Source organism: Salvelinus alpinus, chromosome 2 (genome assembly GCF_045679555.1).
Source record: "Salvelinus alpinus chromosome 2, SLU_Salpinus.1, whole genome shotgun sequence".
Lineage (NCBI taxonomy): Eukaryota > Metazoa > Chordata > Actinopteri > Salmoniformes > Salmonidae > Salvelinus > Salvelinus alpinus.
In genome coordinates this window covers 94937131-94949792 of record NC_092087.1, presented here as the reverse complement: position 1 = coordinate 94949792, position 12662 = coordinate 94937131, and the positions used below count along the sequence as shown (strand labels likewise).

At 48.0% G+C, this 12662-nt stretch overlaps 1 protein-coding gene across 1 annotated transcript; it reads left to right on the top strand.

The window, feature by feature from the left end:
* Positions 1–363: 363 nt before the first annotated feature.
* LOC139545611 (basement membrane-specific heparan sulfate proteoglycan core protein-like) lies at positions 364–11387 on the top strand. The gene is made up of 8 exons (XM_071353577.1): positions 364–534; positions 6152–6298; positions 6491–6625; positions 8632–8798; positions 9670–9874; positions 10454–10633; positions 10724–10990; positions 11262–11387. The coding sequence occupies exons 1-8, from the start codon at positions 486–488 to the stop codon at positions 11264–11266; spliced, it is 1155 nt and encodes a 384-aa protein (XP_071209678.1). The 5' UTR covers positions 364–485; the 3' UTR covers positions 11267–11387.
* Positions 11388–12662: the final 1275 nt, after the last annotated feature.

Genomic DNA, 12662 nt, shown 5'->3' with positions numbered 1-12662 from the left:
GGGGGCAGGCAGACATTTCTTGTCTGTTTCTGAGCTAATATCCTGCAACTGTATCCTGTCTGTCTGTCTGTCTGTCTGTCTGTCTGTCTGTCTGTCTGTCTGTCTGTCTGTCTGTCTGTCTGTCTGTCTGTCTGTCTGTCTGTCTGTCTGTCTATCTGTCTGTCTGTCTGTCTGTCTGTCTGTCTGTCTGTCTGTCTGTCTGTCTGTCTGTCTGTCTGTCTGTCTGTCTGTCTGTTTGTTTGTTTGTTTGTTTGCCTGCCTATCTGGGTAAGCTGAACACACAAATAAGTAAGGAGGGAGAGAGGGGGAGGAGAGAAAGAGAAACTGCGAGACAACACACAGCAGGAGACTGAAGACCGGAAAAGGAGAGGGAGAGAGAGAGAGAGAGAGAGGCAGAGTGAGAGAGGGAGTGTTAGAGAGAGAGAGGCAGAGACAGAGAGAGAGGTTGTAGGACAGGAGAGAGGGATATTTTTGCTCTGTGCAACATGGATTCCTCCACAACAGCACTGTTCCTCTGTTCTCTACTCTGGACAGGTAAACTACTACTGCTGCTTCTCTCTACACTACAATGCAGACCATATTATTAAACTATAAGCTGCTTCTCTCTACATTACAATGCAGAACATGTTATTTAATCATTTACGGATATATTTTTTTTCAATTTTTGTTTCCCAATATTGAAAGCGGTCTATAGACAAGGCCAGGAAATAAATATATAAATATGTTAAATTGCTGCACTATCCCTTTTAAGTGGATATTCTTAGCTCTAAACTGCTTTAAACTTTCTACTTTGTAAAAAAAGAATGAATTTATGAATAAAGTAATAAATAATAAGTATATAATAAGTATACTTTATGAATAAAGTAATAAACTAATGTTGCGAGGGTTTAGAATTCTTAATCTTAACATAAAATGTTTCTCATAACTTTAAATGCACGGTGATACATTTCCTTTCTTACTGTAGATGTGAATTTATAAAACAGTGTTAATATCATGTCCCATGGTCTAGTGACTATATAAAACAGTGTTAATATCATGTCCCATGGACTAGTGACTATAGTATAAAACAGTGTTAATATCATGTCCCGTGGTCTAGTCTAGCTGAGTCATGGTCCTATCCAGACCTGAGCTGCATGTTGTCTCTGATTGGATGTTTGCTCTGGGGTGGCATTTGTTTGCTGTTCTCCCCACAGACCAGACTGAACGCTCACAGTCTGCCCCTGTGTGTGTGTCTGTCTGTGTGTGTGTGTGTTTTATGTGAGTGTGTGTATGTGAGTGTGTGTATGTGTGTGTGTGTGTTTGGTGTGTGTGTGTGTGTTTGGTGTGTGAGTGTTTGTGTTTGGTGTGTGTGTGTGTGTTTGGTGTGTGTGAGTGTACGTGCATGCCTGCATGCCTTTAGATGTATACCTGTCAATGTGGACATGGTCTATATTACTCTCTATATGTGAATCCTGTATATGCAAGAGTAGCGTGTGAGTGTGAGTGAGTGTGTGTGTGTGTGTGTGTGTGTGTGTATGTGTGAGTGTGTGTGTGTACGTGCTTGTGTAAGTGAGTGTGTGTCAACTCATTGAACCCCCCCTTTGGGTGGAACCCTGTATCTCTCCTACAGTGTGTGTGTGTGTGTGTGTGTTTCTAACCTATCTCTCCTACTGTGTGTGTGTGTGTGTGTGCGTGTGTGTGTGTGTGTGTGTCTTACTAACCTATCTCTCCTAATTTTTAAATTTTACTACTAGCTAGTAGTCAGTTAGACACTGCTAGCGGTCATCACCGTTAATCCGGACATCAGCCAGCCTCAGCCCGGTCAATTCTTGCCAGTCTGCACAGCGCGATATCAACCCAGAGCATATTGGACTGTTTTTCTCTACCACATCTCCGGACTCCTACCGCAAGCTCCGAACCTTTACACCGGATCATCGCAGCTAGCTAGCTGCTATCCGAGTAGCTAGTCCTGGCTAACGTGTCTGTCCCGAAGCAAGCACCAGTTAGCCTGGAGCTAGCCTTGAGCTAGGGCCATGTCCCGGCTAGCCGAAGAGATCCATCAGACAATTCCTGGGCTTCAATACCTCTTTTGCCAATTGGCCTGGACCCTTTGCTGCCGACACGGAGCCCTGCCGATCCATCACGGCTGGTCTGCCGACGTAACCGTCCGAGGGGGTTTCAACAGACTCTTCTGTTGCGATGTCCCCCTGAGGCCCATCTGCTAGCCTGCTAGCCCCGGCCTGCTAGCTGTCTGAGTCGCCGTGTCTCCAGCTCGCCTAGCTGCACACTGGACCCTATGATTACTCGGCTACACATGCCTCTCCCTAATGTCAATATACCTTGTCTATTGCTGTTTTGGTTAGTGATTGTCTTATTTCACTGCCTCCAGCCCTGCTCAGTATGCCTTAGCTAGCCTTTTCGTTCCACCCCCCACACATGCGGTGACCTGACCTGGCTTAAATGGTGCCTCTAGAGACAAAACCTCTCTCATCGTCACTCAATGCCTAGGTTTACCTCCACTGTACTCCCATCCTACCATACCCTTGTCTGTACATTATGCCTTGAATCTATTCTTCCGCGCCCAGAAATCTGCTCCTTTTACTCTCTGTTCCGAACGCACTAGACGACCAGTTCTCATAACCTTTAGCTGTATCCTTATCCTACTCCTCCTCTGTTCCTCTGGTGATGTAGAGGTTAACCCAGGCCCTGCAGCCCCCAGCATCACTCCCATTCCCCAGGCGCTCTCATTTGTTGACTTCTGTAACCGTAAAAGCCTTGGTTTCCTGCATGTTAACATTGGAAGCCTCCTGCCTAAGTCTGTTTTATTCACTGCTTTAGCACACTCCGCCAACCCGGATATCTAGCCGTGTCTGAATCCTGGCTTAGGAAGGCCATAAAAAATCCAGAAATTTCCATCCATAACTACTTCCGACAAGATAGATCTACCAAAGGGGGTGAAGTTGCAATCTACTGCAGAGATAGCCTGCAGAGTTCTGTCATACTATCCAGGTCTGTGCCCAAACAATTTGAGCTTCTACTTTTAAAAAGCCACCTTTCCAGAAACAAGTCTCTCACCGTTGCCGCTTGTTATAGACCCCCTTCACCAACCAGCTGTGCCCTGGACACCATATGTGAATTGGTCGCCCCCCATCTGTCTTCAGAGTTCGTACTGTTAAGTGACCTAAACTGGGACATGCTTAACACCCCGGCCAGCCTACAATCTAAGCTAGATGCCCTCAATCTCACACAAATGATTTAGGAACCTACGTGGTACAACCCTAAATACGTAACCATGGGCACCCTCTTAGATATCATCCTGACCAACTCTCCCTCTAAATACACCTCTGCTGTCTTCAACCAGGATCTCAGCAATCACTGCCTCATTGCCTGCGTGCGTAATGGGTCCACGGTCCATCGACCACCCCTCATCACTGTCATACGCTCCCTGAAACAGTTCAGCGAGCAGGCCTTTCTAATCGACCTGGCCCGGGTATCCTGGAAGGATATTGACCTCATCCCATCAGTAGAGGATGCCTGGTTGCTCTTCAAAAGTGCTTTCATTACGATCTTAAAAAAGCATGCCCCATTCAAAAAATGTAGATCTAAGAACAGATATAGCCCTTGGTTCATCCCAGACTTGACTGCCCTTGACCAGCACAAAAACATGGTATTCTGCATTAGCATCGAATAGCCCCGGCAATATGCACCTTTTCAGGGAACTCACACAGTTAGGAAAGCAAAGGCTAGCTTTATCAAACAGAAATTTGCTTCCTGTAGCACTAATTCCAAAAAGTTTTGGGGCACTGTAAAGTCCATGGAGAATAAGACCACCTCCTCCCAGCTGCCCACTGCACTGAGGATAGGAAACACTGTCATCACCGATAAATTAACGATAATCGATAATTTCAATAAGCATTTTTCTATGGCTGGCCATGCTTTCCACCTGGCTACCCCTACCCTGGTCAACATTTCAGCACCCCCTGCAGCAACTTGCCCACACCCCCCCGGTTCTCATTCACCCAAATCCAGACAGCTGATGTTCAGAATCAGCTGGGCTAGACAATCTGGACCCTCTCTTTCTAAAATTATCCGCTGAAACTTTTTCCAACCCCTATTACTAGCCTATTCAACCTCTCTTTTGTATCGTCTGTATCTTTCCAAAGATTGGAAAGCTGCCGCGGTCATCCCCGTCTTCAAAGGGGGAGACACTCTAGACCCAAACTGTTATAGACCTATATCCATCCTGCCCTGCCTTTCTAAAATCTTCGAAAGCCAAGTTAGCCAACAGATCACCGACCATTTCGAATCCCACCATACCTTCTCCACTATGCAATCTGGTTTCCGAGCTGGTCATGGGTGCACCTCAGCCACACTCAAGGCCCTAAACGATATCATAACAGCCATCAATAAAAGACAGTACTGTGCAGCCATCTTCATCGACCTGGCCAAAGCTTTCGACTCTGTCAATCACCTCATTCTTATCAGCAGACTCAATAGCCTTGGCTTCTCAAATGACTGCCTCGCCTGGTTCACCAACTACTTCTCAGATAGAGTTCAGTGTGTCAAATCGGAGGGCCTGTTGTCCGGACCTCTGGCAGTCTCTATGGGGGTGCCACAGAGTTCAATTCTCGGGCCGACTCTTTTCTCTGTATATATCAATGATGTCGCCCTTGCTGCTGGTGATAATCTGATCCACATCTAAGCAGACGACACCATTCTGTATACATCTGGCTCTTCTTTGGACACTGTGCTAACAATCCTCCAAACGAGCATCAATGCCATTGGGGCGGCAGCGTAGCCTAGTGGTTAGAGCTTTGGACTAGTAACTGAAAGGTTGCAAAATCAAATCCCTGAGCTGACAAGGTACAAATCTGTTGTTCTGCCCCTGAACAAGGCAGTTAACCCACTGTTGCTAGGCTGTCATTGAAAATAAGAATTTGTTCTCAACTGACTTGGTAAATGAAAAAAATACAACACTTTTTCCCGTGGCCTCCAACTGCTTTTGAATGCTAGTAAAACTAAGTGCATGTTCCTCGACCAATTGCAGCCTGGTTAAATAAAGGTGAAATAAAAATAAAAATAAAAAGGTGGGACAACCACATATCACAGTCATAGTCATTACATTTTCCTCAATAAAGAACCTATCAGCAGAGTCAGAGCTAGTGGGGGGGGAGTTGTGAGTGTTAGTTCACAGAAATACTTTTATTTTGAGGGGGGGAGGGTGCTGTGTGATTATATAAGATACTGTTCGAAGAGATAGAGTTTCAGATGTTTTCGGAAGATGGGCAGGGACTCTGCTGTCCTAGCTTCAGGGGTGAAGCTGGTTCCACCATTGGGGTACCAGGACAGAGAAGAGCTTGGACTGGGCTGAGTGGGAGACCAGAGGTGGCAGAACAGAGTGCTTGGGTTTGAGCAGAGCCTGAAGGTAGGGAGGGACAGTTCCTCTTGCTGCTCCGTAGGCAAGTACCATGGTCTTGTTTTGGATGTTTAGACTAGAAGGCAGAGGAGCGGGGTGATGTGGGAGAACTTGGGAAGGTTGAACCAGGCGGGCTGCAGCATTCTGGATAGGTTTCAGGGGTTTGATGGCACAAGCAGGAAGCCCAGCTAACAATGAGTTGCAGTGTTCCAGACGGGAGAGGACAAGTCTCTGGAGTAGGATAAGCACATCTTCCTGTGTGAGGAAAGGTCATCCTCTGCGGATGTTGTAGAGCATGAACCTGCAGGAGAAAGTCACTGCTTTGATGTTTGCAGAGAACGACAGGGTGTTGTCCAGGGTCACGCCAAAATTCTTTACACACTGGGCGGGGGACACCTTGGAGTTGTCAACCGTGATGGAGAGGTCTTGGAGTGGGCAGGCCTTCCCCCGGGAAGAAAAGCAGCTCCATCTTGTCGACGTTGAGCTTGAGATGGTGGGCCGACATCCAAGCTGAGATATCTGCCAGGCAAGCAGAGATGTGTCACAACCTGGGTGTCAGAAGGAGGGAAGGAGAAAAGTAGTTGAGTGTCATCCACATAGCAATGATAGGAGAGACCATGAGAGGACATGACATAGCCATGTGACTTGGTGTATAGAGAGAAGAGGAGAGGGCCTAGAACTGAGCCCTGGGGGACACCTATAGAGTGTATGGCAGGGTGTGTGTGTGTTACTTACTTATCTCTCCCTCCTATCCAGTATGTGCCCAGGCCCCAGTAGTGTCAGTTGAGCCCAGGTCAGCAGGGGTCCGACAGGGGGAGTCGGTCAGTTTCCGCTGCCGGGTGGTCAGTGGGTCACAGCCCGTCCATTTGGAGTGGAAGAGAACCAACAACCATCCACTGGCAGGTGGGGCTCTGACCACACATCTGCACACAGGCAGACAGACACACACAGGCACGCACACACACACACACAGCCCTTGAATGGTACTCAACTACACAATAGCTGTGACACAATGTTAAATGGACAGTTTATAAAAATGTGATGATTGAACTGGTTCTAACTCGTTCTAACCGGTCCTATCTGCTCTGTCCTTAGATAACGTGAAGATTGGCCCGGATGGTTCCGTGCTCACCGTCGCAAACACCAGGAACGGTAACCAGGGGCAGTACCGTTGCGTGGCAACTAACTCTGCGGGCCGAAGCACAATGATGGCCTTACTGACCATCAAATGTGAGTGACCATCGCTAACCTAGAAATAGAGCTCCAGGGAGGGGCAGGGCTGAGGGGAGAAGAGACCCAGAGATAGAGCTCCAGGGAGGGGCAGGGCTGAGGGGAGAAGAGGCCCAGAGATAGACCTCCAGGGAGGGGCAGAGCTAAGGGGAGAAGAGCCCCAGAGATAGAGCTCCAGGGAGGGGCAGGGCTGAGGGGAGAAGAGGCCCAGAGATAGACCTCCAGGGAGGGGCAGAGCTAAGGGGAGAAGAGGCCCAGAGATAGACCTCCAGGGAGGGGCAGGGCTATGGGGAGAAGAGGCCCAGAGATAGAGCTCCAGGGAGGGGCAGGGCTGAGGGGAGAAGAGCCCCAGAGATAGAGCTCCAGGGAGGGGCAGTGCTGAGGGGAGAAGAGCCCCAGAGATAGAGCTCCAGGGAGGGGCAGGGCTAAGGGGAGAAGAGTCCCAGAGATAGAGCTCCAGGGAGGGGCAGGGCTATGGGGAGAAGAGGCCCAGAGATAGAGCTCCAGGGAGGGGCAGGGCTATGGGGAGAAGAGTCCCAGAGATAGAGCTCCAGGGGTGAGGATGGATGGGTGGTGATGGGGAGGATCATAGGATCATAGGCAAGGGTAGGATGGGGGAGGGTGTATAGTGAGAGGTATCAGGAGGGCTGTAGTTGTAGTAGTTGACATGTAGTGTCAGGGTAGGATGGAGAAGGGTGTATAGTGAGAGGTATCAGGAGGGCTGTAGTTATAGTAGTTGACATGTAGTGTCAGGGTAGGATGGGGAAGGGTGTATAGTGAGAGGTATCAGGAGGGCTGTAGTTGTAGTAGTTGACATGTAGTGTCAGGGTAGGATGGGGGAGGGTGTATAGTGAGAGGTATCAGGAGGGCTGTAGTTATAGTAGTTGACATGTAGTGTCAGGGTAGGATGGGGAAGGTGTATAGTGAGAGGTATCAGGAGGGCTGTAGTTGTAGTAGGTGACATGTAGTGTCAGGGTAGGATGGGGGAGGGTGTATAGTGAGAGGTATCAGGAGGGCTGTAGTTATAGTAGTTGACATGTAGTGTCAGGGTAGGATGGGGAAGGGTGTATAGTGAGAGGTATCAGGAGGGCTGTAGTTATAGTAGGTGACATGTAGTGTCAGGGTAGGATGGGGGAGGGTGTATAGTGAGAGGTATCAGGAGGGCTGTAGTTATAGTAGTTGACATGTAGTGTCAGGGTAGGATGGGGAAGGGTGTATAGTGAGAGGTATCAGGAGGGCTGTAGTTATAGTAGTTGACATGTAGGATGGAGAAGGGTGTATAGTGAGAGGTATCAGGAGGGCTGTAGTTATAGTAGTTGACATGTAGTGTCAGGGTAGGATGGGGGAGGGTGTATAGTGAGAGGTATCAGGAGGGCTGTAGTTATAGTAGTTGACATGTAGGATGGGGAAGGGTGTATAGTGAGAGGTATCAGGAGGGCTGTAGTTATAGTAGTTGACATGTAGTGTCAGGGTAGGATGGGGGAGGGTGTATAGTGAGAGGTATCAGGAGGGCTGTAGTTATAGTAGTTGACATGTAGTGTCAGGGTAGGATGGGGAAGGGTGTATAGTGAGAGGTATCAGGAGGGCTGTAGTTATAGTAGTTGACATGTAGTGTCAGGGTAGGATGGGGAAGGGTGTATAGTGAGAGGTATCATGAGGGCTGTAGTTATAGTAGTTGACATGAAGTGTCAGGGTAGGATGGGGGAGGGTGTATAGTGAGAGGTATCAGGAGGGCTGTAGTTATAGTAGTTGACATGTAGTGTCAGGGTAGGATGGGGAAGGGTGTATAGTGAGAGGTATCATGAGGGCTGTAGTTATAGTAGTTGACATGTAGTGCTGGAGTTGCAGGATCATTCTTCATATGGTTGGAACTTGAAACGTCAGTAAAGTAAACTTTTTCATGTATCTGTCTGTGTACCACCTGAAGAAGTGGAAAACCACACTCAACCCTCTCCTCTTCTGTGTGTGTTGTTTGTGTGTGTGTTGTGCATGTCCTTTCGCCTCAGATTCCCCTAAGGTGCGGGTGACCCCGGCAGGGCCCCTGCGAGTCCGGCTTGGTGAACCTGTAGCTCTGGAATGCCACGCCACAGGTAGGCCACGCCCCTCCGTTACCTGGCAACGCCACGGAACACAGCTGGTAACCACAAAGACCGAGGACACCAGTACACTGAAGGTCAGGCTGTCTGCCCGTACACCTACATACAGACATGCTGTACACACACACACACACACACACACACACACACACACACACACACACACACACACACACACACACACACACACACACACACACACACACACACACACACACACACACACCCCCCTCTCATACACACGTACTTGTGAGGACTTTTTGGCGACCAACAATTGATTACCATTCAAAATGAGTATTTTCCTAACCCTAAACCTAACCCCTAACCCAAATTCTAACCCTAACCCTAACCCTAAACCTACCCCCTAAACCAAATTCTAACCCTAACCCTAAACCTACCCCCTAACCCAAATTCTAACCCTAAACCTAAATCTAACCCCTAACCCAAATTCTAACCCTAACCCTAACCCTAAACCTAACCCCTAACCCAAATTCTAACCCTAAACCTAACCCCTAACCCAAATTCTAACCCTAACCCTAAACCTAACCCCTAACCCCTAACCCAAATTCTAACCCTAACCCTAACCCTAAACCTAACCCCTAACCCAAATTCTAACCCTAACCCTAAACCTAAACCTAACCCCTAACCCAAATTCTAACCCTAACCCTAACCCTAAACCAAACCCCTAACCCAAATTCTAACCCTAACCCTAACCCCTAACCCAAATTCTAAACCTAACCCTAACCCTAACTCCTGAGCCTAAAATAACCTTTTTTCATGTGATGACTGGCTAAAAATCCTTACTTCTCCGAATTCTTGTGAAGACTTCTGGTACTCACAAGTTTAGTAAAATTTGTACACACAGAAACAGACATACACACACAAACACAGACATACACACAAACACAGACAGACACAACTGTCTCCCTCCATGTCCCCTGTCTTCAGGTGGCAGCAGTGAGCTCTGAGGACGCTGGAGTGTACGTGTGTCAGGCCCAGAACACTGAGGGGGTCGCCGAGGTCAAGGTGGAGGTCATCGTTGAGGGCGGCCAGGGCGCTGCCAACGCACCCAAGGCACCCAAGGCGACGGTATCCATGGCAGAGGTGACAGCTGTAGAGGGTCACACGGTCACCATGCAGTGTCAGGCCACAGGTAATAATCATTCAATAGTCATTCAATCAATAAGTCAGGCAATCAGTCAGTCAATCAATCAATCATTTAATCAGTCAATCAATCAATCAGTCAGTAAATCAATCAGTCAGTCAGTCAATCAAGGATAATAAGTGATCTTAGATCAGACAGGCTGTTTCCCTGTTCTCTATTTAATCACTACTTTTGACCAGAGCCCTATGGGACTACTTTATAACCACATCCCTGTGTCTTTCTTTCTTTCTTTCTTTCTTTTTTTCTTTCTTTCTTTCTTTCTTTCTTTCTTTCTTTCTTTCTTTCTTTCTTTCTTTCTTTCTTTCTTTCTTTCTTTCTTTCTTTCTATCTCTATCTCTCTCCTCTCTCTCTCTCTCTCCTCTCTCTCTCTCTCTCCTCTCTCTCTCTCTGTGTGTCTCTCTCTATCTCTCTCTCTCCTCTCTCTCTCTATCTCTCTCTCTCTCTATCTCTCTCTCTTTCTCTGTGTCTCTCTCTATCTCTCTCTCCCCTCTCTCTCTCTCTCCCTCTCTCTCTCTCTCTCTCTCTCTCTCTGTCTCTCTCTCTCGCCCCCCCCCCCCCCCCCCCCAGGTTCTCCCCTTCCTGTTGTCTCCTGGTCTAAACTGCGAGCCCCGTTACCATGGCAGCACACTGTGGAGGGTGGAGTTCTGACTCTGACCAGCGTGGGGCGCCAGGATTCAGGACAGTACATCTGTAACGCCACCAATACACACGGATACAGCCAGGCATACACACAGCTAGAGGTGGACTGTGAGTACAAACACACCAACACGCCAACACGCACACACACTCACAAACACACATTGACATGTCATAACTGTCCCTCCTCTTCCTCCCCAGCCCCTCCCTACACCACCAGTCTACCAGACCAGGTGAGACTCCGCCCCGGTGACACCCTCCGTCTCCAGTGCCTCGCCCACGGCTCTCACCCAATCACATTCCGTTGGACACGGGTGGGCCGGACCGGCATGCCCGCAGGGGCGGAGACCATTAAGGATGGCCAGCTGCTGATTGGCCAGGTGAAGTTGAATGACAGCGGGACCTACAAATGCGTGGCGACCAACCACGTTGGTTCCAGCGAGGCTCTGGCGAAGGTCACAGTGAAAGGTGAGTTGTAACGTATTAGGTGAGAGCTGATCTGAAAACCAATCGTATAGATGTAGACTTCTGTCTGAACCCTTCACAGTAAAATAACAAGTGTGAAATGTTAATAGTCTCTCTCTCTCTCTCTCTCTCTCTCTCTCTCTCTCTCTCTCTCTCTCTCTCTCTCTCTCTCTCTCTCTCTCTCTCTCTCTCTCTCTATCTCTCTCTCTCTCTCCTCTCTCCTCTCACTCTCTCTCTCTCTCTCCTCTCACTCTCTTTCTCTCCCTGTCCACAGCCTAAGCCAACTCATCTCCCCTGCGGCTCTCGTCTAATGTTGATGTCACGAACCCCACAACCCCCCCAATATATGCATATATAGTGGGGGAAAAAATGTTTATGAAATAAATTTTGATAAAATCAATACTGGTAAATATTTTGAGATGTTCTCTGATTGTGAATCCCTGATTTCAAGCATGTTTAGCTCAGACAGCTTATTTACAATTACAGCCTTCACATACATGTTTACTCCTACTTAGGGTTGCAGAATTCTGGGAACTTTCAATTATTCCGCGGTTTCCAAAAATCCTGTTTGGAATATTCCAGATTTTCAACTTATTCCCTCCTGATTCTAGGAATCGTCCAACCGGGATTTGGGGAAAACCAGGGGACTTATTGAAAGTTCTCTGAATTTTGCAACCCTTCTCCTACTAAGTGGTCGCACTTATGACGTCACTTTAAAGTTCTGCTTTCTGCCACATGATGGGGATATTGAGTTTGCTTCATGCAAGGTAGCAGACATTGACCTATAATACACTCAAACTATCAGGGCAAAGTTCTGTTGGATTTCATTCAACTACATGACACATATTTTTATGTGTATTTATTTATTTTATTTAACTAGGCAAATATATCATGGTAGGCTGGACTAGAGTAGAACAGATCACTGGCACCTGATCGGCCAACCAGTACCTGTTACTGGATTTTATACACCTAATCGGCCAACCAGTACCTGTTACTGGGTTTTGTACACCTAATGGGCCAACCAGTACCTGTTCCTGGGTTTTACACACCTAATGGGCCAACCAGTACCTGTTCCTGGGTTTGATACACCTAATGGGCCAACCAGTACCTATTCCTGGGTTTTGTACACCTAATGGGCCAACCAGTACCTGTTCCTGGGTTTTGTACACCTAATGGGCCAACCAGTACATGTTCCTGGGTTTTGTACACCTAATGGGCCAACCAGTACCTGTTACTGGGTTTTGTACACCTAATGGGCCAACCAGTACCTGTTACTGGGTTTTATACACCTAATGGGCCAACCAGTACCTGTTCCTAGGTTTTATACTTTGTTGAAGAATGGGTTTTATACACACACTGTTTATAGGATTCTCTCTTTCTCTACCTCTTTATTTCCTTTCATCACCCCCCTCTTTAAATGGATGTTTCATGTCTTTAAAAAGGAAGAGAGGAAACATCTGCCCTCTATCACCTCTCACCACCCCCTCACTTCACACAGAGAGAGAGATGGGGGGGAAGAGGGAGGGAGGAAAGGAGGAGGAAGGGAGGATGGTGGGGAGGGAAGAGGGAGGGAGGTGGGGAGGGAGGGAGGAAAAGAGGAGGAACGGCAGGAGGTGGGGAGGGAAGAGGGAGGGAGGTGGGGAGGGAGGGAGGCAAAGAGGAGGAACGGCAGGAG

Coding starts and splice junctions, on each gene's coding strand:
- LOC139545611 (XM_071353577.1), top strand. CDS start 486: ATGGATTCCTCCACAACAGCACTGTTCCTCTGTTCTCTACTCTGGACA. Junction 6,299..6,490: donor CAACAACCATCCACTGGCAG/GTGGGGCTCTGA, acceptor CTCTGTCCTTAG/ATAACGTGAAGATTGGCCCG. Junction 6,626..8,631: donor GGCCTTACTGACCATCAAAT/GTGAGTGACCAT, acceptor CTTTCGCCTCAG/ATTCCCCTAAGGTGCGGGTG.